A 27,653-nucleotide genomic window follows, 5' to 3' on the forward strand; every position below is an offset into this window, starting at 1 on the left:
GGCGGGTGTGCCTGCATGGAACGGCCCCGGCAGCCCGGGACCGGCAGGAGTTCCCGTGTAGAACGGCCCGTCAGCCCGGCCCGAAGCGGGAGTTCCCGTGTGGAACGGCCCCGTCAGTCCGATCCCAAGAGAGCGAGAGTTCCCGTATGGAACGGCCCCGTCAGTCCGATCCCAAGAGAGCGAGAGTTCCCGTATGGAACGGACCCGTCAGTCCGATCCCAAGAGAGCGAGAGTTCCCGTGTGGAACGGCCCCGTCAGTCCGATCCCAAGAGAGCGAGAGTTCCCGTGTGGAACGGACCCCGCAGCCCGGGCCCGGCGGAGAGAGGGTTCTGCCGCCCCCTCTGAGGGAAGCGCTCCTTCCCTGAGGCGCTGCTCGCCCGCCCTCACGGCCCGGGCCGCCCTGCGCAGGTGAGGGAGCGGGTCACCGTCTGCTTGTATAAAACAGGCCTTCCACAGCTGTGGACACAGCCTTCCACAGAGATTTGGGGAGAGGAATTTTCTTGGAGAAGAGCGCACAAGTCTCCAGCTCTGCCGTGGCCCTGTCCCATGGGTGGTCGGTGTTCTCTGAGGGAGCCCCGGTGCCACCAGTTAAAAGTCACGATGTCCCTGTGCCACGGGCCAAGCCCTCCTGGATCCTGTGAGGATTGGAGTCACCGTGAGGGGAAAGTCATCTTCTCATGGAGTACATAATGAAAGTCCAAAAATTTGAGCTATTGCTGTTAATAGAAGAGAGCGGCACCTCACGCCACTTACTCTCCACAGTGCTGTTTGGCTTTTTTTCCCCCTCTGGTGTTGTCAGCTTTCTAACGACCTCTTTCGTTGTATTTTCCACAATCAGACTCCATTTATTCCTGCTGGGTAGGTTRCTCCACATAGTTCCAATTGTCAGAGAAGTCAGAGAATTTCGAAGTTTTGTAAAAGCCTTTTGGGGCTGCTTTGGGTGTAGAAAGGACCTGTGAACAAACTGTTTAGATTTGTTCCAGAGGGCTTAGCTAACAGATGTTGGCTGGGTCYCTACTTTGGGGGGGTTTATTGCATATTCATGAGCTGACCTTTTGAGCCACTTCCAATGTAGGGAGGACATGTATCTACATTTTGTTTGTAGTGTTTGGAATATAAAAGTTGCCTACATGACTGAATGTGAAAATGGATCAGGGCTTATTGTCTCAAGTCCTTTCTGTCTGCATTTCTTCTGAAACCCTTCCATATTCTGTCTGCATCTGCYCTGGGGTGGCCCACAGCTCCCCAGMTTCTCTAGCAATTACTGTCTTCCAAGGTAGAGTCACCAGGGTACGCAGTGGGGAGAAATGACATTCTAAATTAAGAGACTCTCACACACTTGCAAGATGATAATTTGTCTGTAACAAAACTCCTCATTAGAATACTGTTAATTTCCTTTCTGTGACAATTATAGCACAGACTAGCTCATATGTGCAATGTGCAGAGATATTTCCCTGAAAAAAAAAAACCCCTATCATTACCACTAGTGAAAAACAGTCCTTAGAGGAGAAAAATGAACTTGTAATTCTGCAGCAATTTCCCAGTTTAGTGGGAGTTTGGTGTTAAGGTAAGGGGTTTTGGGGATTCTCCCTGCTGTAGATTGCATTCATGTTAGACTTCACAGTTGGCATTTTCTCACTAGTATCTGGAATCAGAGATGATACAGTCCCCAACTGCGTGGAACCTGTTACCCCTGAAATTCAGCTCATTTATTCTCTCTTTACTTTAAAAACTTKCTTCCCTCCTCCCTACAGACATCTTTAAATGACTGCTGTTTCTTTCTGTTGGCATAGCATATTTTTGCTTATCCATCTGTTTTGAAGTTTTGATGAGGTTTAGTTTTTCAATCAAAAAGAGATTGTTKTTATAATCACTGTTTAGTGCCTGGCATATTTTGGCAGGAGTGGTGTTGTATGAGTGAAGTGGGTTAGTGGTTCCCATAAGTGCTGGATTTGGCATCCTGTTCTCATGCTTCAGGACAGCAGGCTGGACAGGCTCTAGACCAGCAAGAAATGGCTCAAGGAATTGCCTTTAAATGTGCAGAAACTCTGCTGTTTCACTGATGTCTTTAAGGGGACAGAAGCCCTCCTGTACATCAGTTGCACTAAAGACCCCAGAAAAGCGTTTATTTTGTTGTCATCTTCCTACCTGAATCCTGAGCTAGAAAAAGTTCTGCTGTTCAGGTCCAAGCGTCCTGGTTTTACTTCTGTGCTGTATGCTCTGCTACAGCAGGATGGAAGATCCTGCTCCTTTTCCAGAGATATTCTAGCTGGATTTGTTTTATTTTTATTGTTGTAGTTGGTCGGGTTTTAAACAAACTGTAGAGAAGAGGGACTTCCAGCTTGGTTCTGTACTTGTGACTGAGGTGTGTCTGATCTGGTAGTGGACCTCTGCATCAAGAAAACTTGGCCTGTGRTGCTGGACTGTGCCCCGACTCTGTGCTCTGGCTTTTAGCAGAAAGCAGAGGCACTGGCACCATGTGGATGAGCCTGGCTCTGCTTGCCCTTCCCCCTTGCCAACCTGCTATTTCTGTACTTGATTGGAAGAAGCTAAAACTGCTGGATTTTTGCCGGCAGTCAAGGCATTCCTCAAGTTCCTAATCCAGGCTCCAGATGGTTAAGTTGCCCATCCTGACATATAGGAACAAGTAATTATGGTAAAAGATGTAAAACCCCACACSAGCCCTTCACGGTGAGACTGTGGGACGGAGAAGTTGCCAGCAGAGTGTCCCGATGAACCGGCACGTCTGGTCACCTGTCCGCGGGCAGGAGGGCAGGGCTGGAACCGGCCCGGCCCCGCCGCAGGGGCTGCCCCGTGCCGGCCACGGCCGAACCTCCGCGGGTCGCCCCGTGGGAGGCGGTGCCGGCCGTGGGCAGGGGCCACCCGGCGCTGCTCCCCCCGCTGCCGCCCAGCCCGCATCCTCGGACGTGCCGCAGCTCCGGTCGCTGTCTCCGAGAGCCCTCGGGGCTCCCCCGCGCCGGGAAGGGCGGACCCCCATCCCCGGGCGATGGCTCGGGGGAGGCGCCGGCTATGCCCGGGCCGGGGGCACCGCCCGGCCGCAGGGGCGGGAGGCGGGGAGGGGTCACTGCCCCGGCCGGAGCTCGGCCGCCGGGATGCCGCCCGCCGGCGCTGCCCGCGCTAATTGGATGTTCCCTGGATGGAGGATTTCCTCCCCTCCCGGCTGCGGGAGTCATGAAGGCAGGCTCGGCTGCGCTTGAAAGTTTGCCAAGCAGCAGCTAGGTTTAATTTCTTTAAGGATCTGGGGAGAAGGGGGGGCGGGGGCTGGAGGGGGACCGTTTCCAAGCATGGGAGACAGGCTGCCGGAGCCTCACGCCAGCTCTTCCCCTGCTGTGGCTGCCAGCTCGGAGGCGGAAGAAATCGAGGTGCTGGACTCGGAGGATGTCCTACCTATGGCCGCAGAGGATGTAAGTTTCCTTTGCTCGGTATCTTTCCCCTGTCCCCCGGGCCGGGTTAATCGGCTCAAGCTATTCATAGCTGAAGCCCGGGGTGGGGACAGGAGCGGGGCCGGTGACCCTGCGGGGCGAGGGAAAGCCGCCGTCCCCGCCGCCCTCCCGCCGCCCTCCGCGCTCCCCGCCGCTGGATGTCTGCGGGATCCGGCAGCCGCCGGGCTGGCTCCGTCCCCTGGGCCGCAGCTCCTGTCCCTCTCAGCCCCGGTTTGGGAAGCACCGGCGGCCCGGACAGGCTCCCGGTTCGCTGCGTGCCCGCGTCCGGCGGGGAGATGCCGGCGGGTTGCGGCTGGCCGGGCAGGGGCAGCGGACTGCGCACGGACGCGACTCTGAGGCTGGAGAGAGGCTGACGCCTTGGCTAGAGGGGCTTCCAGGGGACAGAGAGCTTCTCCAGAGCCACAGCCACCGGAGGGTGACAGATGTGAAAAGCTCCCGCTCTCGGGAGCTGCTCCCCCTTCCAGCCCCCGAGCAACAAACAGCCGAGTAAGTTTTCTCCTCGGCTCGACAGGGCTGATGGCTTCTCTCCACCCTCCGAGCTCYGATGGCACGTGAGGGTGGGATAACTTGGCACCGGGTCTCTGCTCATCCAGCTCAGAAGGACGCGAAGCGGTCCTGTGCGCTCCRAATGTGCTCCTGCCATGCTGAGCGGCAGTGCCTGCAGAGCTGAGGCAGTTGTTCTGCGTCTGCCGGACCCGGAGGCAGGAGCTCGCTGTGCACCTGTCTGGGAGGGATTGAACGTGAGAGAACCTGCATTCCTGGTGCATCCCAGGACTGCTCACAGCTCTCCTTCCCAGCAAACTCGGCTGGGATGAGGACTGCAAAGTGTCTGCTCAGTCTGCAGCGCTAAGTGCGGGATCTGTTCCTGCCTGTGAGACATAAAGCAGAGATGTCTTTCTGAAGCGGGCTCTGGATCGGGTCTTGCACCGCTACGAAAGGGACACTTGGGAGCTGTGCCTCCAGCAATGGCGCATCCCCTCGGCCCTCTCTCTACCTTTTTGACGCTGCTGGAGGAAGCCGCCCGGGCATGCTTAGGGACAGAGCCTGCTCTTCAGCCCCCAGCCCTTCCTTGTGAATCACCTAAAATTCGGTTGCTGTTGGATTTTCCTCCCAGAGGATAGCGGAGGAAGTGCAGTTGCTTGCTAGAGCTGCATTCCCCAGTCTGTATTCCTGAGCACAGTGCAGTCAGGAGGAAGCGTGTGATGCAGTCTGACCTCTGCTACAGCACTGCCAGACAGTCCTAAGAGGAGATGCCTGACTCAGGGCCATGCGTAGCTTTGACTTGGAAAGGGTGGCTTTCCAGGAGCTTTCACAGTCCAGGTTTCCAAATTCCAGTGCTTGCTTACGTCAGACTGTGACCTTTTCTTCTCTGACAAATTTTGTGCTTGTCTGGATGGTCCTACAAGAATAATTTCCTGTTGTGATACACACAGGCCCTTGGAGTTACTCCAGCCCTACACGAATGCAGCCATTAGTAATTCAATCCTGCCAGCAGGCCCAGAAGATGCTGAAGTGCTATGTGCCTGGCAGGATTGGGCTCCAGGGACAGTTGTCCCTGCTGAAGTCTAGATTCTCATCCCAGTTCCACTGCTGCCTTGCTGCTTGACCTTGAGGTAGGACAGCTTGGGTCAGATCCAGCTCACAGTGTCTCGCCATTACTTGCATTGTTATTTGACTCTGGTACCTTGTTTTCTATAATCAACAAAACTAAAGCCTGCAGCTGCACTGGTTTTGGGAAGCTGCTGAGACCTGGCAATAGATGATRTGACAGAAGCCTGAGGTATCATGTGTCATCTGCAAGTCAGAAGAGCAGGAAGTGGTGAAAATGCCCTCCTTCTCCTCCGCCAAGATTTCYTGCTGAAACAAGCAGGCTACAGAGCATCATCTCTGAAAATTTCAACTGCTCTGTGCTACTCTGTGCCCCCCTGAGACCTAACTGGGGGTTGATTTTGTATTGTGGTTATTATTACATCTGAAAGCTTGATGGAAGTTCTCTGGCTTGGCCAGCAAGAACTGACACAAGGTCAGTTCTTTATGYGCTATTAACCACAAAAATATAACGTAGTGGAGGTTTGGCTGTCACAGCCTTGACGGTGTGTAACAGCTCAGCTGTGATGTCATTGCAGCTCTCAGAGCAGCATTCCACAAAGCCAGGATTCAGTCCCAAAGTGTTGTGTTTAAAGTGCTGGGCTGATTTATGATGATAAATGGGAGCTTATAAATGGAGAGAGACATGGGGAGGAGGGGAGCCAACAACTTAACTAATGAAAAGGAATTTAGTGGCCTGATACCCCCCTGTCTCTTCTGTGAATTCTGCTTTAGATTTGCCTATCATGTGAAACAAAATGCTCTTCCAGGACYAGATGAGACCCTCACCAGATTTCTGCTTTGCTAATGGCACTGTGAGGAGTTTTGCTTCTAAGAGTCTGATGTTTGTTTTACTCAATTTGTTTTTTTCTGGGAAGGTGAATGAGGCAGAAACAAGATGTTGTGCTGAACAGCGCTTCAGACAACTGAGCAGGAAACGTGCAAGGTTTTTTCTGGGGATCCCAAGCCAGTGGTTACCCCAGTGCTGCCCATGGAAGTTGCTGTCTTCTCAACTGGCCCCTAAATCCAGGATAGATGAGAGCCTTAAACAATTCATTAGGAATTTCCTCTGTTCTGTGGGACAGTGAGACAGCAAGTCTGGGTCAGGGAGGTGAGTTGACATCAGTCTCTCTTACAAAGCACAAATCAGAGCCAGTTGCCAGTTTATTTTTTCTGTTTCCAAGAGACAAGGACTTGTGCAGTGTTCACTTGTTTGTGAGCATTGAAGTAGAGCTTCCTCCYATACAGCATTTTAAAGGCAGATCCACTGGTACAAAAGATGTGGGGTAAATCCTTGCAATAGGCTCTTTCCAGCCTTCCACCCTTCCACTTTGCACAAGAGGAATTACCAATTTCAGATGGTGGACAAGTGAGAGTTGGAGAGCTGATGGGTTATCGAAGAGGCTGCAGCAAGCCAGAGTCAGGAGCAGGCAGGAGAAAGACAACCCAGCAAGGCAAGTGATGGGTCAGTGTCGGGCCGCACGATCTCAGAAAGTGATCTGGAAAAACATTGCTAATTCGCCCTTCCCTCAATATATACAGAGCTTTCTTGATCCCTGTGAGTAAAAAACCCTTTTTTTGCTTGCTTGCCTGCAAGTAGACAAAGTGGGAGAGAACAGAATTAACACGTGAATGTTTTGAGTTCATCCTAATTTGGATTTGTAAATGAAAACTGTCCTCCCTGTGTTTGGTAGATTCCCCTGCCTCCTCCTCCGGAAGGGTAGGCGATTCCGGGATGAAGAAGGATGTTGGAAATGGCATTAAATCATTTGGTTATTTCTCTATTAGAWTATATTTCTACACTTTACTGCATGTTAATGTCGTTGCTCTTATACCTTCTTTTTATTCTTTTTCCTCCCTTATGCATTGCCTCTCAGCACTGGAAAGCCCTATTTGATCAGGTATGTGAACAACTGATATATTGTCTGTGTCTTGTGAGCAAAGAGCCTAACCTCCAGTTAATTTCCTCTGTACTGGCTTTTCCCTGCATTTAAAATACAGCCTAGGAGTAATGTGYTCCCTGCTCCCAGTTCCCAGGATGCCGGTGTGCAAGTCATAATTATCACGGCTGCTTTGGGCCTTTCTCTCAGYTCCTCTTCAGAGTAGCCAGGGACAGGAGTGAGCCCATGCCTGGCAGCACAGAGGCTGAGCCAAGGTGCTGCAGCAGGTGCTCTGTTTGCTGCCAGTTGTGCTGTCCTTGCTTGTGGATTAAAGGATCTTCTGCTCTTTCAGGCAGGCAGACTAGGACCTGTAAAACCAGCATTGYGTTCTTGGAAATGGCTCCACAGCTGCTGAACTGACTTCTGCAGGGTTGCGTCCTCCAGGGAGGACCTGCTGCTTTAAACTTGTTCAGGGTTAGTAAAGAATCTGCTTCTGTACCAAAGACTGTGGTTGTGTCGGGTRAATGCCTTGGGTCGGACCTGTAGCTGGCTGAAATCTGTGCAGCTCTGAAGAGCTCTAAGTGACTGCTGCTGAGATTTTGGGTTGTGGGTTCTAGTTTGTAAATTATGCTTTTAGCTGCTTTACCTGACACGTTTGCTTTGTGGTATCCCTTCCATCTGCCCGGTTGAAATGTGTAGCAGCTATAAACTGTAGGATTATTCTAGGGTTGACTTGCTTCTACACTGCAGCACTCTATTGATGTCATAAAGTTTTGTGCTGCTGTGCGTGCGTGTAAATGTCACCTTCTGTAAGGGAGCTGGCTCTGACGCTGGCATCATCCTGGCAATAAAGTTCGGATGGGATTTCATCCCTGCTTTATGAGGCGCTAATCTTGCCTCTGTGTCTGGCTGAACTACAAAGCCAAAAGCTGTGGCGCAGCCTGCGAAAGGATGTCCTCRGTACCCTGGGGGTCCTGTTATCATTCAGCTATTAACTGGGGCTGCCTGTTCTGATGAGTGCTCATTTATACCCGGTTAGCCGTGACCAACTGCTAATCCACGTGTCTGGACTGCAGCACGCTGGCTGTGGAACACTCAGCCGGTGGYTGGGAGCTGGGTATAATGATTGTTGATCACACCTGAATCGTGTGGTGTGTTTGAATTCGCTGGGGCTCGTACGGTATGCTGCCGCTGAAAAGGTGGATGCACAATAAATTGCTTGTGGTCTGGGCTGAAGGTTTGTTTCAGCCACTTTGAATTCTCCTGTCTCCAACACTGGCCTTAATTTGGAGTCTTTTTCTACAAGCATCCTTTGAAGTCATTGAGTCCTTGTGGGATGGGGCTGTTGGCTGGTAGCTACCTCGKGCTCAAAGAGAGGAATCTGTAATTTCCCACTAGACTTGCTTGAATAGTAGATGGGGGGTTTTTCCTTCTTTTTTTTTCTTTTCTTCTTAGGGGAAGGAAGAATTTGACTGTTGGATTTACAGAACATTAGCCCAGTAACAATGGAACAGGCTGTAAAGGCAGACCTTCAATAATTAGCTATGTTTCAATTAGGGCTGCAGCTGAATTTTAAACCTTGTCTGTAAGGCTTTATTATCAAAGAGAATGCAACCTGTGACAACTACTCGTAAGTCCTGAATAAATCAATAATGTCCTTGTTGCCCGTGGGCAAAGCTGACGTCTTCCTGGAGCATTATATCAGCAAAGCAACGCAATTAGTCCTGCAGTGAATTGCAAGATGCTGTTTGTCATGGAACAAGGTTGCTATTCCCAGCAGCAGTGTGCTCGGAGGAGAGGGAAGCACTTTGTTTAGCTCTGATTGGCATCATGTGAAACATGAGGACAGTCTAAATAACTAGAGAAAGCCTGTGTGTTGACACTGGGAACAGTTGCAGCTCTCCCTGGCAGTCAGGATCTGGGCGGGTGTGTACTTGGGCTGGAAATGGGTGGCTCAAGGTATACTGTGAAGAAGAGATACACACACACACACATACACACACACACACACACACACAAAGAGCCCTTGAGAGGGGAAAGAAATTATTATTAATGCCTTTTTTTTTTTTTGTGTGTGTGAGGAGATATTTTTAAAACTTTAGTTTAAGTTTACTGACAAAAAAAGCAGCAGGTTTATGTTTGGACATACAAAATTTAAGGGGTTCGGTTTTTTTATGATCCCCCCCCCACCCTAAATTAAAAATTCAAGACTTCTTGATGGAAATTGCTGCTCAGCCATAAAGCAATGCTTTTTGCTTGGTTATTTTGGGAGAGAGGAGTKACTGACCATGCTTTCTGCAGGAATTTTTATTTGTTTTGATCCAGCTCTAATCTGTCACACTGGAAACTGTCAGTGACTCAAGCCAAGATCTTCAGCCACTTCCAGACTGATCCTTTTTAAGAAGTAAAGGAACTTAAATTTGACAGAAAGACAAACCTAGAACTGCTTCCTATTCTTTGAGGTTCAAAGAAGCCCCTCCCAGACAAAACCCTGACTACAATGAATCAAGTACCAAGATTCCTCCTGGATTTAGTGGGGTCAGCACTTCATCCAAGAGCTTGGGAACAGGGAGACTCGCAGCTCTTCAGTGCTGCAGCCAGACAGTTACAGTTCAGCTGCTGCCTCATACTTGCTTGCAAGATGTGGTTTTTATTACGAGGCCATGGCCCTCGGGCAGCTCTAACTCACTTTTATATGGGAACTTTTATAGGGATTCATACATTTATTTATTGTGCTCATAAACACCCTCCACCCCCRCACACACATTAGCTCCGCATCTGCTGCCTTCTGCAGAGCTGCACCATCACTGCGCGCTCCACGCTGTCTCTGTGTGGAAACTGAGCTCTGAGCAGAGCAAGGCATTGCCTCACTCCATCCCTCTGCAATCACTTGGGGTTTTCTTAATTTGTTCTTCAGTGGCCAAAATCCCATTTTTTTTATTCATCTTCTGGTAAAGTTGAAAATGTGACAATCCCAGGAGCAGCTGCTGACAGTTTCATGCTACTCTGTGCTAATAAGATCCGTTAATTGCCTTGCACTCAGACATGAGAACATCTCCCTGTCCTTGCTGAAGCCAAGTTGCCTGATTGCTGGAGAGACACTCAGCCTGCAGATGATGTCCAAAGGGGCAATGCTATGGCCTCTTTAGGGAATGCTATTTCCTGCTTTGCTATGGCCTCTTTAGGGCCTCGGGTGTGGTTCTTTGCCTCCATGTCACCAGTGTCCCTGCTTTGGCAGCTCATCAGTATTATCCAGCCCTTGGCGGGGTGAAAGGGGCTGCCTGGGAGGACAGTGTTTGTTTTTAGGACAGTCCTGCCTTCTGAAGGTGGCCTTTAGCCTTGTTAGATGCTGAGAGCTTGTACCATCTTCTGTGTTCCCTCATCCCAATGGCTGCTGAGATTTTGTGGGTGAATTAGCATTATCAGTCCCCATCTTGGAGTTCTCACTCCTTCTCACCCATACCTTAGTTTGTAGTCATGACAACAAACTTGTTTTAAATAGACACACACWAAACTCTCCAAAAAGACCCTCCTCACTGCCTCAGCACCTTGATTCTATTGCCTGTCAATGCAGGCTGTGTTTTTGTTGCAGCTGCTTTAGAAATTCTAGATTCCTTCCTGAGACTTGTACGTGGGTGTGATGGCAACAGATGAACAGAGTTTATGGGGAATGCAGAGAGATGCCAAGTTACCCAGTCTGTGTAGGCAGCTAATGGAAAACTTGAGCTCAGAAACAAGGCTGTAGGGATAGATATGCACTTGCCAGGAAGAGTTCAGTTGCTGACACTACGAGCAGTGGGTGCAGCTGAACCTGCTCTGCCATGGTCTCATAAAATATTGAAATATGCTTTAAAATATGCTGACTTTGCAGCTGCCTTAAACCCAGAGCTGGTTCCTGCACAATTGAAATTGCAGAGCAATCCATAAAATTGGGCCAGCTATTATCATGGTTGGTGGTAACTGAGAAAGGGAATTATTTTGAACTTAATGATCTTTTATGTTAGCTGTCCCTTTTCTCTGGATAGCCTTTAGCATAGGCAGGCAGAGCTATTTCCCACACTGTAAAAGAAATTCCAGTTCGTTTAYTGGGGCACTGTTGAGCTAAACATGACCCTTCACTTCGAAAAATTCCCCTGTCTATTGTTGCTGGCAAACCCCTGCCAACTGTAGCTGCAAGACCTCTCCAGGCAGGTCTGGCTGAGCTGTGGGCAGTGGTTTGTKCTTTGAGATTTCACCTTTCTCTGACAAACAACTAGTGTCTTACTGCTGGTTTGTTGGATCGCTAGGAACAGGCAGAGCACAAACTGCAATGTAAGGAATAGGAAATGATGGCAGTGATGGCAGCGGTACAGACGGGGGAGTTGAACCCAGGGTTGTATGTAAACTTCAAGTCCTTGCCTGAATTTTGGGCTATTGCTACCTTTTTAGTGTTCATCAGGACATATGTTCAGATTCAAATGGAATGRTGCTGCAAAGAGGAGTTTACAGAAACTGGGATTAGGAAATAGTCATCAACATGTTAGTTCATCTGCTAAGGTGACTGGGAATCACAGGTGCTGGTGGGAAGACTGTTCATGGTGGTAACAGATTAGCATCCAGTCCCTAAACCAGTGTCTGCCTTGTCTGCCATATCAGACGCTTCTGAGAGCGTGACAAAAAATGTGCCCCCTTCTCCCCCTCCGCCAAGCTGTGCATTGTAAACGGGAGAGACATTTTAAAAGCAACAAGGGTCTCTTGGCAATGCACAGGGGGGGTTCTGCATCTGCCCCACGCCTTGAAGTCTAATCTCATTTACAGTTGTCAGCGTGGGCTGCTGGAGGAGATGAAAGGCAGAGGACAAGGAGGGAGAATAGATTAGTCTCGAGCAGAGGGCACTGGGAGTGCACCTGCCTCTGCCCCGCTACCTTGAGGAGGGGCAGCAATAGCAGCTGGGCATGTGTCRTCTGCTGCTCTTTGAGGCACCCAGCCATGGAGCACACGATTAATGACTCAAGGGGCTGGGCTTTTGTGAGTGATAAAGCCCTGGGATTTAGGCTGGGCGCTCAGGCCTTTTCTCTGAGCAACACCATCACTTTACATTTCTCAAGTGGCGTTGTGGTCACAGCGAGCTGCTGTCTGTGGCCACAATGCTTCCCTTTCTCCTCTCTCCCCAAACTGGGCTGACCTTTGTCATGCAGCATTAACCCTTCAACTCCTCCACTTTGGGTTATGGGGTTGGGAAAAAAAAAGATTCCCTTCAAATTCATTGCCCTGTGGCCAGCCTTGAAGGGAAGAAGGAGCTGATAGGAGAGGAACTGTTTTTTGCTGAAGGAGAGTGGTTTGCTGATGCTCTCTGGATTATCAACTCCTCACTGCCTTCTGCCAGAGACTTTTTTGAATGCAGCAGCACCTGGGAAAGATGGAAGAGAAATTTATCCTTCCCTCAGTCAAGGAGGGAAACTGAGGCATTGAGCGGCAAATATATATCCAAGAGACTATTCCCTCTGCAGGATAGTGTCTTCTACCATGCCTGGATTAGCCTGTGTCCAGTTCCAGTGTTGTTACAGTGGATGGCAATCTCCCAGCACTTCAAGGCTTATACCCAGATTTGGCTTTTAGCCACGATTCCCTGGAGCGATGGCTCAGCATGAAAAAGCCAACAGAGGTCATTAATGATCTTCTCGCCTCTTGCAAGATGAACAGCAAAAATGCCCCAAGTTTCTCCTTAATCTTCTAATTCCTCTGTACACCGAGCACCAGCCAGCCCTTAAGCTGAATGTGGATCCCATGGATTGTATTTACACCTTCCCTGCACCATGAAAGGTTTGTGATCAGTTACCCCATTTCTCCCTTCCCTGGCTCTGTGGACACTCCTCTCTCCAATCGCACCAGCCTGTACAGAGACTGCTGACTCTGACGAGTGCAAAAAGTTGGAAGTAGAAGCCATCAATATGAACCAGATATTGGCAGCATAGCAAGCACTGTTAAGCTTGTGCCAGCAAAAGCAGGCATCTCCTGAAATGTTTCAAGGAATCATAACAAACACACCAAAAAACACACGGAGGCTGAGTCAGTCTTACACAGCTCCTGAGTTATTGGCAACTTGACGTCTCTAGATTTGTGAAAACCTTCGGGTGCCTTCCTACTCATTACACATTTGTGTACCTTCCACRTCTGAGCCTAGAAACCTGTCCAAGAGGGACACTGAGCTGTGTCCAGAGCCATGTGTCTCTGCTGCYTCCTGATCCCAGCTGCAGCGGGAGGCTTTGGAATCTCTGCTCTGCCGTTTCAGCTGAATGTGCGGGACGGGGTTTAGGCACATAGATCCTTGCTAATGCATTGTTCTCAAATCCTGTCTTGCACATAGAAAATCACTGAAGCAATAAAAACATTTAAGCCTGCGTGTTTAAAAAGAAAGGGGAGAAAAAGCCATAAACACAGAGTGAATTGATGCTGTTTTGCAAATCAGCTGGTGCATTGTGYTCTGTGGCTGTGTGCTGTCATGACAGAGAAGGGGAAGAGATCATCTCGTCTCCAGAGGAACAAGCCAGCTGCTTAGCGAGTGGAAGAAGTTTGGAGGTGCTTTTCTACACCTGTATTATTTACAGGAATTTTAAAGTTACTCTCTACCAGACCTAGAAAACAAATGTTCCTCCTCTGCAGTAGGAAGTATGAAGTTCCCATTKCTTTCTGGTATTTGCAGGCCGTGCAAAAGTACTGGGACACATTTGCAAATTAAATGCGGCAGTGGGAGTGTTTGTTCCTTCCAGCCAAGGAAGCTGTGATCACTTTCTGCCTCCTCACTAGGTGTTGTACTATGTGTTGGTCTGCAATCAGTTTGGTACCAACACACCRAGAAGATGAAGCTGACAGGATTCAGTTGATGGGCTGTTTTCCTGCGCCATTGGACAGAGAGGCCACTGAGGAAAGCAGTTTTCTGAATGCCCTGGATTTTTGTGCGGTTCAAATCTTGCAGTGTTTGCCTGTTCAAGCTGTAGCACTTGGGTCAGTCACTTCTTTCCCTCTCCCCGTCTCCTGAGTGGTGGGGTCAACCCCAATTTGGTTGCTCAGTCACACAGGGAGTATTCTGCTCACCGGAGACAATATGTCTTGGTGACAAGTGTAGTGAAAGCCCTGAATGTTTGTGAACCCTCCGAGCCTCACTCAGACCTTGAATTCTTTCAACTTTAAAAGTAAAACCCCACAYTAACAAGACACAGAGAATTTATGTGTTCTTAGCGTACCTTCCTGTTGCTTAGGAACRGCAGTGACCCTGTGTTGTTGGTGAGAAGAGTAACGATGTATGAAACCGATGTTAAACAAGCAAGATCAATCTTACCCCTAGGAACTGTTCTTCATGTTCTTTGATACTTGATGTACTTTGTAAGTAGCGAATACTCTGAAGTCTCCTGGGTTGCGTGAGGGAAAGATGAATGAGACRGCTGGAGGCAGAGCTGTTTGTGACTATCATCAAACCTCTGGTCTCATGCATTTCTTCAGGACAGTATTCCCYGAGGAGACATCTGCCTCAGAGATCTTTCACTAACAGGTACCAGTGATGATGGAGTCCCTGGTGTGTGTAGMATATCTGTGATATACAATTGTAGTGGAAGTGCTTGTTGATGAGTCTGCAGCCAGTGAGATGTAGCCTTGTTTGCCTCTTGGCAGAGAAAGGATCAATATTACAGAAAGTGAAAAACTAGAAGGMTTACAAAAACTATTGGAGGACCTGATCCTGCGTGCTCTGACGTGGTCTAATGTAGCACTGGAAAACAAGTGTGCCAATTGTCCTGGATCCTTTATGTGTCTGACATAAACTATATGTTTTGCTGAGGCTGGTATCAGAATGGGGTGTACCCTAATGAATTTAGAGAGCAAAGTGTGTTTTTAGTTCTRCCCCTTGGCTTTGAGACACAGCCAGATGCTTATCTTCCTGCCACCCCTCTCCCATTTACCCTCACACTGAGAAATAATGGGAATTGGGACTTGAGCATCTTTTCCCACTGCAGGCAGTGGATCCATGGAATGATGTTGGTTTTTAGCCTTGTTATTTGCACTGGGGAGGAAAATAAAGTGTTTATTGTGGTTCCTTCTTGCGTTTGAACTGCTGCTTCTTSCCTCAGCTACTCCCTCTTGGTTGCTGATAGAGGAGTTGCTTTTGCACACAGTTTTTCTATCGCTGGATTTACGTCTCTGGGGTTGTTCTCTTCCCCATCAACAGGGAAGGCACAACATTTTTCTTTCATGTGTCTTTTGACAATAGTGTTTGAGTTTTGGGAAATGTTTGTTTTTGCATTGATGTGTGCATTTAGGCAGTTCTTTTGGGGAAGACTGCTGWGAAGAGGTGGGAGATGGTCCTGCTGATGCTGCTGCTGTCCTTGGTCTCTGAGCTGTGCCTAGAGACCATGGCTRGAGGAGTAACTTCCTTCCAACCTAAATAGAATGTCGGGAGAATTTTTATTAAGCAATAAGTTTGCTTTATCCCACTTGGACTTGCCAGCCCTRGGAACTGTTTGGGCAGGTCTTGTGCATGAGTTGTGTGCAGGATGTGCCTTTGACATGTTAAATATTCTGGTGTTGTCTCCTCTAGGGCTTAATGAACCAAAGTCCCTTTCAACAAGACCGGTGCTCTGGATTGCACCCAGGGTGGGGCAAGCCAAAATTCCTTCCAAGGAATTGTTCTAATGTATCTGAAATAGTGTTTTCCATCTTTATTCCCTCTGTGCCCCATGAGTTGAGAGCTGCCATTGCTGCATTGATTTATGGGAACTTTTAGTGTTGGTACTGGTGGCCAAGAAGAGCCAGAAAGTCATTTGCCARCTGCTGATTTATGACCTAGTGAACAGTCCTGGAAAGCACAGTAAGACTTTTCTGGGCCTTATGTAGTTCCAGCTGACTGGAAGCTCCAGGTTGTTATTTGACCATGTGGACTAATAAAACTGTGAAAACTAATTAACTTTTGTGCCTACTGCAAAACAAACAAGATCATGCAAAAAATTGCTCCACACTTGCAAGCAACAGTGACTTTATGGGTTTATAAGCTTGTGTTTAATGACCAGGCATGTAGTGCAGTGTGTGAAGTATGCTCCTTTTGCTGGCTTCCAAAGCTGAACAGAGTATAACAAGCTTTACCGATCACTGAGGCTCTGAATACCAGCTTGGGATAATGTTCTGTTTCATCCTTATTAATTATGTAGCTGATGTGTGGGTGGAGGTTTGACACAAAGCTGCATTGGATGGTTTCTTGTAGTCTAAACCAGCCTGAATTACGCTGAGCCGCAGCAGTTCATTCAAGGGAAGATGCTCTCTGCAGTGTGAGTGCCGTAGCCTTTCTGAGGTCATTCTCTMCTCGTCAGATGTAGCTGAATGAGCTCTTTCCCAGTGGGAACACCAAGGTATTTTTCTGATGTTAGCAGGCGAAGAGTCAGCCCTGCTCAGGACCTGTGTCCTGTGGTGGGGATGCTCTGTGTGTGYCAGCTGTGATGTTGACATCAGAGCAGGGATGTTTCCGAGTGCCCTGGTATTGTATTCCTTACCCGTGGCAAGGCACTTATCAACACTGTACAGATGATCCAGCCGCTGTCATCTGACACCGATTCCGAGGGAGGGAATGACTGCCTGTTTTTCTCCCTTAATCAAATTACTAAGGTACCCCTCCTTCAGTCCCATCACTCCTGCATTACTCAGTAGTCCCTAATACTGGATGTTTCACTCTGAGTTGTTAGAGTCAAAGCTGTGCCTGCTGATTCCTGTTGCCCTTTCCTAGGATCTATCAGTTTAGCCAAGATACTTGTCATGACTGCTGATATGGGAGCAATTTGGAATTTGAAAAAGAAATTATCTTAAAAGCAGGAAAACTGTGATGTGATCAGATTTTTAAAAACTTTATTTATTCTCTTTCTGATGGATGTGTGTGAGTTGTCATGGTACTCAGTACCAGAGCAGCAGCCAGCATGGGTCTATCCCAGCTTTAGTTTTCTCCACAAAGCTAAGTATTATTGCAGAGCTATTATTAACCTAAAATAAATGTGTGTGCATAGTGGCTGCTATAGAGTTCTGTTTTTCAYGCATCAAATCAAGTCCCTGGGGATTTTCACCTCCCTCCCAGATCTGGCAGACAGTGAAAAAGGGAACTATTTTTAATCTGAAATGTTCTGTGTTTCAACTCCAGAGTATGAAAATGTAGTTTTCCTCCTGACAGGTTTCATGGATTATTACTATAAAGCTTCATGTCTATAAAGAAAGGATAAAACTTCCTTCAGGAAGARCAGAAGTTCTGATTTTGGGGGTTACAGGCCTGAGTTCCTTTGAGAAATTGGAAAACAGTGGCAGTCACTGTCCTCATATTAAAGAATTTAGCAAGAAAGAGAAACAATTTATCAGAGGAGGTTAGCAAAATCTAGTGCAGTAGAGTGGTGTCAAGAGACTCAGCTTTCCCCCCCCCCTGGGGGAAATATGATGGTCACTGGATTAGGAATCATTTGCCTGAAACAATATTTCTGGCAACCAGAGAGATTGGCATCACTGTCAGAATGGTGCTCACAGACCTTTCATCATCATTTTGCTGTCACTACAGTTCTGTCATCCACTGGAGTGCCTGCTCCATCTGTCCTCCTGAAAGGCTGGCTTGTATAATCCAGGAGAGAGGATGAATTCCTGGTCCAAGTGCRGTCCCTGCCCAGAAGAAATGGATATGGAAAAAGTTTCTTCCTCTCCCCCCTGAATGTGCTCTTCTGTGCTTGAGCCCAGTCTGATGGGCCAAAGGGGAGGTCCATCCCTCCATACTGAGTTCCTGCACCCAGGGATGTGCTGATGGGGATAGCAAGTTGTTACCAAGGTGCAGATACTGGTCTCAGCCATAAGGACTGAGGCCACAGGCTTCTTTTTGCCCTACAGGATGGAAAAGGGAGAGAGGCAGAGCAGATCTGACGGTGTAGGAAGGCTTGAGCTGGGGAAAGCAGAGTGCCCCGTTTTGCAAGGTAGCTTTAGGCCAGGACTGCAGGGCAGGCARCAGGCAGGGTACCTTGGGTGTGACAGGAGCAACATTCCCATGTCAGCACTAAACCCCATCCCCCTGACACTGTGGAACTKCTTCAGTGCAAACCCCAGCCCAGCCACACCGGCTAGGCATAGCCTTGGTCTCTGCTCTAAGGGGTGTCCAACACAACCCATGGGTCACACTGTGCTGGTGCCTGATGAGGCTAAAGGGGACAGCCAAGTTCTGAGCCCTCCCTTGGGGCTGCCCTGCAATGTGCTGCTGTCTTGTCTACCCACTGGAGCAGAAAAGGGAGGAGCAGCACTTGTCTCCTGGAGCTGCCCGCGTTGTTGGTTTTTCTTCCTGGCCTTGCTCTGGTGCTCTCACTGGTATTGCTCACCAGATATGTCACTAAAKAGCACCAGAGGAGACCCAGTGGTTCAGATCTGATTAACCTCTACAACTTTATCCTGTGTCTTAATTGGATTAGCTGCAGGGGGGTGGTTTTGCTCTTGTTCTTGATTATTTCTTAAACAGGTACTTATCACTGTGACATCTGATGGAAGCARTATGTTCGAGTAGCAAGACCTGTGAATAAACAGTAGTGTTTGCWTCTTCCCCACTGCTCAACTAAGAGCTCCTGCCCTTCCTTTCTAAAGTATTGCTGTAGCTGATGCTTGTGAGATGGCTTTGTGTAAGCCCTGCAGTCAGATCTCTTGGGAGATGTGGGCTTTGCCTAACAGCCTGGACCCAGAGTCMCTGATTGGCAACTGCAGTTCTGTCACTTCTGGGAAGGATTCCTGCTCAGTAAATGTTCAAAGCAGTATTAACTTGCCATGTTCAGTTTCTTTCATCTTTTGTCTGAGCTTTTTAGTTTCCTTCAGAGCCTGATTCTTCTGCACCTCAGGGTTTTTGCATGTATCATTGCAGTGGCTGTGGGTTATGAGGAATAGGCCTTATTCAGCACTGCAACAGCCTTTCCTCTTCCAGGACTTCAAAGCTCATTCTCCAGTAKCAGTTCATTTAGTTTCATGGGTGGGAAAATGGAATAAGGAGATCAGTGATCATATTCTGTTACAATGGGGAACTGTCTGCTGCAGACCTAAAAAAGCAATTGAATCCRTTTGGTTGTGGGATTGCCCCTAATTCCTCAAGGTGTTGTCTACCTGTGTGGTGCCCAGTTGAAAAAACGAGAACCAGTTTACAGGAGCCTATTCCCCACATCCATCCCTCTGCCTGCAGCACCCAGTTTCCTTTTCAGGAAGCTTCAAACAGAAGCCTTTTTCCTTGCCATAGCTGTAATTGCTGCTGGATTGGGCACTGGAGAGCTGATGGAAGGGGTACAGGTTGCTGAGAAGCTCTCTCTTACATCTGTTTTTACACAGCTGTGCACAAAGAGTGAATTAGGTGTGATATCAGGCCACAGTTCTGTTCCAGGAGGAATAATAGATGTACCAGCACCACTCTGACTATTACAAGATCAAAAGTGCTGTTACATTAAAGCTGCTAATACTGCCTTGCTTGGCAAAAGCCCGACAAAGTGTTCCAGGGTTTTAATGTATATTCAKATAAACTGTCTTCCACAGTRAGGCTCAGGCCTTTGAATTTAGTCYATGTACAATAGCAAGGGGTTTAGTGACTTGGTAAGAAGGTAGCTCCAAGGAATTCCCTCTTTGTACAAAGCTTGAATGTAATTAATTTGTGAATGTTGTGTGCAGCACAGTTACAGTCTCAAACAGAGGGTTCAGTGCTTCTTGGCACCTGGGGTGCCTTTGTAGGGTGTGTGGCTGTCAGGCACAGGCTCTGCTGCTGCTCCTAAAGAAAACGTGATCATTAAGTTGAGTTATAATGGACATTAGTTTCCTTTTCCAGATTTAATGTATTCATGTATTTTGTGTCCACTGGCCCCTCGGCAGCTCGCAGGCTGGATATGTAAATTGGTAGCTGCAGAGGATGACTGATCTGTTAATAGGTGGAATTCGATGCTCATAAAAATGAATGCATTTAATGTTGCATGGCAATGGCTTGCTTGAATTTTTAAGTCTCCTGAGGATCTCTTACTTGGAATTCTGTGGCTCAGGCTGTATTTATTACAAAAGCAATACAAATGGAAAAGCCCTGTGGTTTCTGAGGGTTGGCTGTTCTGTTGTCTGTGAGTATCACTTAAACTTTTYCTGTATCAAATATTATTCCAAGGAAGCTGTGAAAATGGGAAATRCAATGATATCTGAAAACAAAACACYRCAGTCCAKTTTATGGTGTCCATAGAAATAGCTGTCTTTGCAGATCTGCTCAGATATTATTTTTCAGGGAAAGCCAAGTTTTAGTAGATAATTTTTCATTATTAGGCTTTCATTGAAGGATACAGAGGACTAAAAAGATTTGGTGGGTCATTAAAATAAGTACAGATCTGCACTGTGGGGTTTTAAACACAAAATGAAATCCTGGCCTCTCCAAAGGGGCCTCACTTGCTTCCTTTGGGCCCCATGCTAATTTCATTGCTGGTTCCAGAATGGGAAGGACTTCGACTGATTTTAATTTTACAGTGTTTCTCTTAGCATGCAGACATTGAAATATTCAATTTCTTTTGCTGAGGGTTTCATTAAAGGAAGCTGTGCACCCCTTCCATGGCAGAGCATTTGTGGGATAAATTGCATTTTACAAGCCCAGGAGGCTGTGATGATCCCTCAGATATTGCGAGGCTACACTCTGAAAACACTGGTGCTTCTTGTTTTTCCCCTTAGCACTGTGAGAAAAATATTTCAGCTTTTCATCACTTCCACAAGCCTGGGCTGGGGGGTGGGTAGTAGCAAATACACACCATAAAGAGAATATTATGATACGCACCATAAAGTTGTGCCAAGGTGAAAGGAATATTCAGGCTCAAATAATCCCTTCCCCTAGGGCTTTTATGATTGATTTTAATATTTTCTAAGTGAAGTGCTGCATCCATGCCTTGCTGCCAGCCAGCACCTTTCATGTCAGGCAAAAAATCTTTTACTTGTGTCTTCCTTGGCCACCACCCCTCCAGATGCTGGTGATTCAGCACAGCAGAGCTTGGTTGTGGAAAGTCTATCACTGCTGTCATATTGTGCAGCTCTGTGGGTAYTGCATCCACCTCTGCCTGGTCTGTTCTCAGGGGATGTGTGCCAGGGTTACACTGAACAGAGTCTCGCTTTTGCAGCCTGAGGAAATGACCGTGGTTTGCTGTGTTTCCGAGAAGGCCMTTGAAAGAGCCAGATTTGCTGTGTGGGCAGCAGGAATAGAACCAGGGCAAAGCACTGCTATGGAGTGGCTGAGAGTGTGGGTGGTGCCTCCACGATGTTTCTTTCTCTCATTGTGGCATTTGAAAAAAAACCCCACAGGCAATCATGGGTGTCCGGTTATGATGTCTTGGCTCTGAAACTGGCTGGTTGTGATTGCAGGAATCTGTAGCCTGCTCAGGGTTAGTATAAACACCTCTTTCAACCTGTAAAAAACCTGCCGTGTTTCCTTGAAGGACAACAGCGATTATGTTGGCAAACCTCAGYTGCTTTYCTTCTGGAGKCTTGGTCTCCCAAATATAGTTCTCRTGAGTCTTYTCTCGAGTCTATTAGTTCAGYGGCAGCTGAAGGTATTTGGCAGCTTTGGGTACCAGTCACTCCTTGGGGCTGCAGAAGGCAGCATTGCACTGTGGACACTAAAGCCAGGCCACTGTAACCACCAGCTCTGTGCCACTGAGCTCTGGTGTCACTGAGCTCTGGTGCCACTGAGCCCTGGTTTCACAGAGCTCTGGTGTCACTGAACTCTGGTGCCACTGATCTTTTGTGTCACTGAGCTCTGGCTGGCATTGCTTGAGCTCCCTGAGCTCACAGCTCTGCACACAGCTCACAGGACTCAAGAGGGAAGGAGCAGTGAAATGTGGAGGACTGAAAACTACCTCAAGAAATTTCCCACCTTCCCCATCAGCCCCCCACCACAGATCAAAGTTATTTGGAATGCCCCTTTTCCTTGGTGTAGGAAGGATTCTCACTTCAGCTTGTTTGAGACCAGGACCACAAGGCCTAGGAAAGGAAGAGTGAATGGAGAAGCTGCTCACTGGGACCTGCTTCTTCTGGTGACACCAGCTGGCAGTTTCTGAAATAATTTTTACTTTAGCTSCTTCCAAACTCTGTAGAGTTGAGAACTAGAGCAAGCAATACTGGTCAATTAAAATGACTATATAATTTTAATTGACATAATAAATAYGCATGTATAGTATAATTAATTTTTTCATGTAATAAAATAGGACAGGAGTTAATATCAGCTAAGCAACAAGTCTGTTGTACTTCATTACTTGCCRCAATGAACATTTTTTATGCAGTGGGATTTTCTAGCATAGAAATGCTGAGASAAGAGGGTGATGGCCATGGGCTTGCTTTCTAGCTGTCCTAAGAGTGGTACTGCTGTGCTTTACTGAGGGCTAACCAAAACTAAAAATCCTGTCTGTATATCTCCTGTCCAGCTCCTCCAAGTCAYTCAGTGTGATGAGCAGAGCCTGGTTATATCTGCTCTCCATCTGTCCCTTCCTCCGTCATCTTCGCTATCATTAATTGTTAACGTCTGGCCTGGAAGATTGCCTCTTAGCACAGTGCTGATGGGATCTTTCCATGGAGGATTAAGGCTGGGGTGGATTGACAGGAGACAGTATCCTTGCTGTGGAAATTTTGCCAATTGTGTGCAAGCTTGGAGCTGCTGTTCTTCCAGTTACTCCAGTTCATGTCAGGACATGGGCAAGGGTGAGTTGCAGCTCCATGACCTCTACCAGCACATCAGGCCAGATGTGCTCTGGTGGACTGTGTGCAGGGTTTGGAAGAGGTCTCYTGCACCCAGCTGCTGCACATGGCCTTTGAGGAGGCTTTCTGTATGTTTGCATGGGCTCCACCATCCCATGGAGGGGATTTCACCCCTGCTCAGGTGATTTTCACTGTGTGGTCACAGGCCTTTAATCAAGGCTGTGATGGTGATAACAGCRTAGTGGGGTGCTGGCAGGAGGAGTTGAGATGTCATTTCTTAGCGTGTCATACTCCCCAGGTGGCTAATGTGTCTGGAAATCACAGAAGGGCTTTTCTGTGGCTTTGCTTTCTGCTACTGCCTCAGCTGCCAGGATTTCATGGGACACAGATCTTGGCTTATGGCAAAAGTGTGGCCTCCTTTCCTTGTAAAGGTACTTGGTGTGTATTTCCAGTGTCCTGAAGCATAGYTGAAGGCCCTGCTAAGCTCACTGAGAGATTATATTTCATTTTGATTTCTTGGGTTTGCTTTCCCATGGAGTCTGTGTTTTTCCTGTGTCTGCCCAGAGAGCATGGGAGTATCCCATGGCATTCCAGAAGGTTAGGAGTTTCCCCTTACCTGGTTGGTCTCCTGGTCTGCTCCTGAGAGGTGCTGGGAATCCTTTGGTGCCCTTTCCCAAAGGTGCTGTGTGCCCTGCAGTAACCAAAAGGTGTCTATTACCTTGCAAGGGCAATCTGGGGCCTGGAGGCACAATTGCTGCTGGCTGTCAGTAGCACAGGTGATGACTCTCTTTCTCCATATTCAGGACAGATTGGCAGAAACTTTCTGTGCTTTGAAGATGTCCCACCAGGGAGGGTTTCCATGTGTGTTGRTGCTTTCTACAGCTACAGCAGTTGCAAAAGTTTTCTCCCAGTCTTGTGGGAAACCTTAGTATCTAATTCATCTCAGACTTAAATCTCAAAAGATAGCCAAGTAAAACCAGCAGAGTTTGCACCAAAGGGCTCAATTTTGTGGGCTTCTTGAAGGACATGTCAAGAGATGTCCTCAGCCTTTAGATTTGTTGGATTTATTAATTAATTTTGGTATGAAAATCACACTGGCTGGTATTCCCTTGTCCCTTTTAAGCCATTTGAGATGGTATTTCTTTTGTTTCTTTCATTAAAACTATTTCATCCTAGCTTAAGGGACCGTACAAATAGAAATTAAAACACTGCTTTCTATTTCCTTGCCCATCCTATCTGTTCTTCATCCCCAGCTCCTTTCAGCTCTCCCCAGCTCCCCCCTTCCCTCCCCAGCTTGCCTTGAAGGGCTGGGAAAGCCGGCGCTGGTGCATTATGTTGCCTGTCTGATTGTTGYGGGGTTGTGTTTGTGTGGGGAAGGTCACGAGACAAAAAGACCACCAGGCAGGGGTGGGTGGSGGGTGTTCAGTCCCCCTCCATTCAGGCCTTGTGGCAATGGATGGGAAGAGTCTTGTTTGCATGACAGGATTTCAGGGGGCGATCGCTTTTTGTTTAGRTTTCTTCCACGGCTGCTGCAATGGGCCCTGGAGGGCTACAACAAAAGTAGAGCTCAGATATGAGATTCATGGGGCTGCAGCAAAGCTGTCAGTGCAGGAGTGACTGAGCCTGACGAGCCACTGTGCTCTTGCAGCCTGGAGACTGCAGTAATTGCTCTGGCTGGGCTGCTTGTACCGTGTCCAGTCATGGCTCTGGTGGGAGCTCTGACTCTTGTGGGCTGAGTGGATTGAATGCTCTGGAAGGATTCTGTCTATGGAATGAGGGTTGGAATACAGGGGGACAGCTCCACAGACCTGCCACAGTGGCTATGCTTCCCAGAGGATTTTTGAGACTTAGAGCCAGTGACTTGCATTTGCAGTGTCTGCCTCTTTCCTTGCTATCAGATCCACATTTTTGAGATCACTCTTGTGTTTAAACAGCACTTACATCCWCAGCATCCCTATGAGAAGCTGAGCTGCTGTGCCTGGGTGCAGCTCTCCCCTCACCCCATCCTTAGAAAGCAGCTCAGTCTATATTTACCACTGTGCACAAAGGCAAACATTGTCAGGGACTCATTGTAACTGTCCCAATTACCCTGAATTCATTTGCATAAGAAGATTGCCCAGCCTGTGGCAGTGGCATTGCCTTGGCTGTCTGATATGRGACACTGTGATTTGGGGAGCGGGAAAGAGCTGGAGTCCCCAGGTGGGATGTGGGATGAGGACAGAGGGGCTGTTTYGGTCCTTACCAGCACGGATGTTGCAGCAGCCCTTCCTGGAAGGAGGATAGCGTGTCAGATCTCAGGCACTGCCAGTCCCTGACCATGTCTGATTCAGATGTAGCTGCAGCTTCTCAGAGATGCAGATTCCAGGAAYCCCAAGCACGCCTGAACTTCTGACTCTGCCATATGAGTAAATCCTTCCTCTGCATAGTGTGTATGTGTGTATTTATCTATTGTTTTGTCAGTAGGTGTTGACCCTGCTCGAATGCTTCTAGACTAAGCAGTGTGTTGTTGCTTCCCTCAGGCACATGTAACCTCTCCTCCTTGTGTTTGGATTTTTTTCCAGAAAGCTAGCTGTTCCTGCAGGCAGGCACTAAAGCAGAAGGGAAGCAGCTGGGATGGAGCAGAAGTCAGGAAGCAGGCTGAAATGGTATGATCTCTTGACCCAAAGCAATAGCTAGTGCTGGTAGGACTTGCTTGCATTGCAGCAGCTGCACAGCTCTCGCCTCTTTCTCTGGATTGAGAATGATTCATATTTTCTCTCCCTTCCCCCTGATGCCACGTGTGACAYGATCTCCCTGTGCCCAGCCTGGCAGATGGAAACCCAAGGCACTCTTCTGTTTGCAGTAATGKTTCTTCATGGGCTCAACTGGCCTGTGAACCTGAAATGTTCAAGGTTGAGAGCTTTGATAGAGCAGCCCTTCCAACCCGCTGCCCCTGCTGTGTGTGTGACCAAACCCACCTCCATGTCTTCATCTCCCTGCTGCTTCCAGGAGAGACTCTCAGTCYTGGACATCTTTCCTTGTTGCTTGTGGATATCACCAAGCTTAGTGTGCTTCCTGGAGATGCTTTGACCTTTACTCCCTCTTTCAAAATCCCCTCTCTAGTATTTGGCAATTTTGATTTTTCATTAGTTAGTTATTAGATGGCAATACAGGAGTGTGTCATGGAGGTGGCTGGAACACAGGCACCTCATCTCAGCTACAATAGTATTTTAAGCCTCTTGCATCCTTGGGTGAGCTACTTTGTCTCTCTGCAAATTGCTTTTGTAATTTTTAATTTGTAATTACTTGGGTGAATTACTCTGTCTTTCTCCCGGTTCAAAAGTGGAACTCTTTACGAGGTGGTACCACTGTGAATCATAAAGAGCACAAATTACCATTTCAAAATGCACYATGTCCTAGAGACCTGATTGCTATCAGCCAGATTCCAAATCTCTGTCCTTATATTTTTGGACCTCTCTGAGAGGGATTGATGATCCAGCCCAGATTTCTCAGGAATTCCTTTGTTCTTTCTTTGGCAGAACATGGAGCAGGGAAAGAAATCCTTATGTGTTTTCTCAGATGCRATGTTGCTTGTGCTCTGACTCCAGGACACTCATACTTTTTTCCTGAAATTGCCCACATTGGTATTGTTATATTTGGTTGGTGCAAGGAACATCAAAAAAGAAAGGGGCAGAACAGAATCTCAAGTTGAGGCACAGATGGGCCCCTCTTGGTTCCTCTAGCAACCCTTTAAAAGCCAGTTTGTATGTTTGACTTCCCTGATATGTTGAAAAGGCAAAGTAGGGTCAAGTCTTAGATTTAAATTTGGTTTCTTTCCGTTGTGTTTGTTTTTAGGGGGWGTGTCCCACCTTCTACTGCATTTCTATGACCTCTCATTTTAGCTTATGTGTTAGTGGAATCTATTTATGAGCAAGCAAAACGTGTCCTCTGGACACTGAACCAGCTTTTGTTCAGAAATGGTTGTTCCTAAATGGAGTGAAATACTATGATTTTAGGCCTTGCACAATCCCTTTTAAGCTGAGTCACTGTGTCTTTTGCTTTGCATTGGGAAAACAGCTTTGGCACAGGTTCATGCAGGGGTGACTGATAGACCTAGGAGGAAAACAGATACATTGGCCACACAAAAAGGATGGGAGTGCAGTTTTCAGCTCTGCCAGTGAGGTTCAAGTAATAAGAAGTGGCCTTTTTAAATGCTTTGTTTTCCCCAGCTGTGCAAAGGGAGGAGGTGGATGAATAGTGAATAATGATATCGAGAGTTTTGTTTGAAATTCACCAAAAGGCTGGGGAAAACACTGCTTGTATCTTTTCAAACAAAATATTTGATTTGAGCTGAACCATCTGGGTAGTCTGAATAGGAATATAAATGACAATTTTTAAGGAAGCATTTTGAAAATGGCAATGTCCAGTGCTTTGGCCTTGTAGAATCTGAAGGAATCTCTAAACAATAAAGACAAATTCTTGGGAAAGGGTTGTCATGATTGAAATCTCTTTGCTTGGAAAAGTTTTGTTTTGTTTTTTTTTAAATTATCCTGTCTTACAAATGGAAGGGAAGCCCTGCAAATAACACTACTGATAAACAATATCATGCATATAAACTGCATTCTTGTCCCACCCTTGGAGCAGTGTTACACTTGCATCTCTTGGGCTGCCTCTTGTAATTGTCCTGGTGCTTTATCCTGTGGGCCGTTTCCATGTCACTGGTTCAGTTTTGCWACAGCTCCCTTTGATGGGGGCAGTCTGACCTTTGGTGGCTGCTGTTTGATTTGCTCGATTTGCTCTGGGTTCATGAGAATTTGTTGGTTGGGAGCAAAGGAGGTGCCCGATGGTGGAGGGATTATMCAGGGACAGACGATGGTAGCACTGTCTGCTCGAGGCAGCTTTTCTGCTCCTGGATTAAAGTTCATGCTGTGTTACTTGTCTGTCTGTCTAAGGCCTTGTCAARTCCATGTGGGAAGCTGTTGTGTCTGCACTATTTCACTTTGTGCTGCTCAGCTCTCTCCCTGCCTCATTTCTC

General features: G+C 47.7%; 1 protein-coding gene across 3 annotated transcripts in view; it reads left to right on the forward strand.

The window, feature by feature from the left end:
- Positions 1 to 3,282: 3,282 nt before the first annotated feature.
- The window catches only part of RHBDL3 (rhomboid like 3), a 56,305-nt gene continuing 31,934 nt past the window's right edge, over positions 3,283 to 27,653 (forward strand). For 2 of the 3 annotated variants that reach the window (XM_057368839.1, XM_057368841.1), the window contains exon 1: positions 3,283 to 3,425. In XM_057368839.1, coding sequence (XP_057224822.1) covers positions 3,306 to 3,425 — 120 coding nt within the window. In that variant the 5' untranslated portion in view covers positions 3,283 to 3,305. Of the gene's footprint in view, positions 3,426 to 6,862; positions 6,953 to 27,653 lie in introns of those variants that run through there. The other variant, XM_057368840.1, reaches the window with a different exon arrangement.

The sequence above is a fragment of the Malurus melanocephalus genome, unplaced genomic scaffold (genome assembly GCF_030028575.1).
Source record: "Malurus melanocephalus ecotype Western Australia unplaced genomic scaffold, MMel_1.1 scaffold_98, whole genome shotgun sequence".
NCBI classification, from domain to species: Eukaryota; Metazoa; Chordata; class Aves; order Passeriformes; family Maluridae; genus Malurus; species Malurus melanocephalus.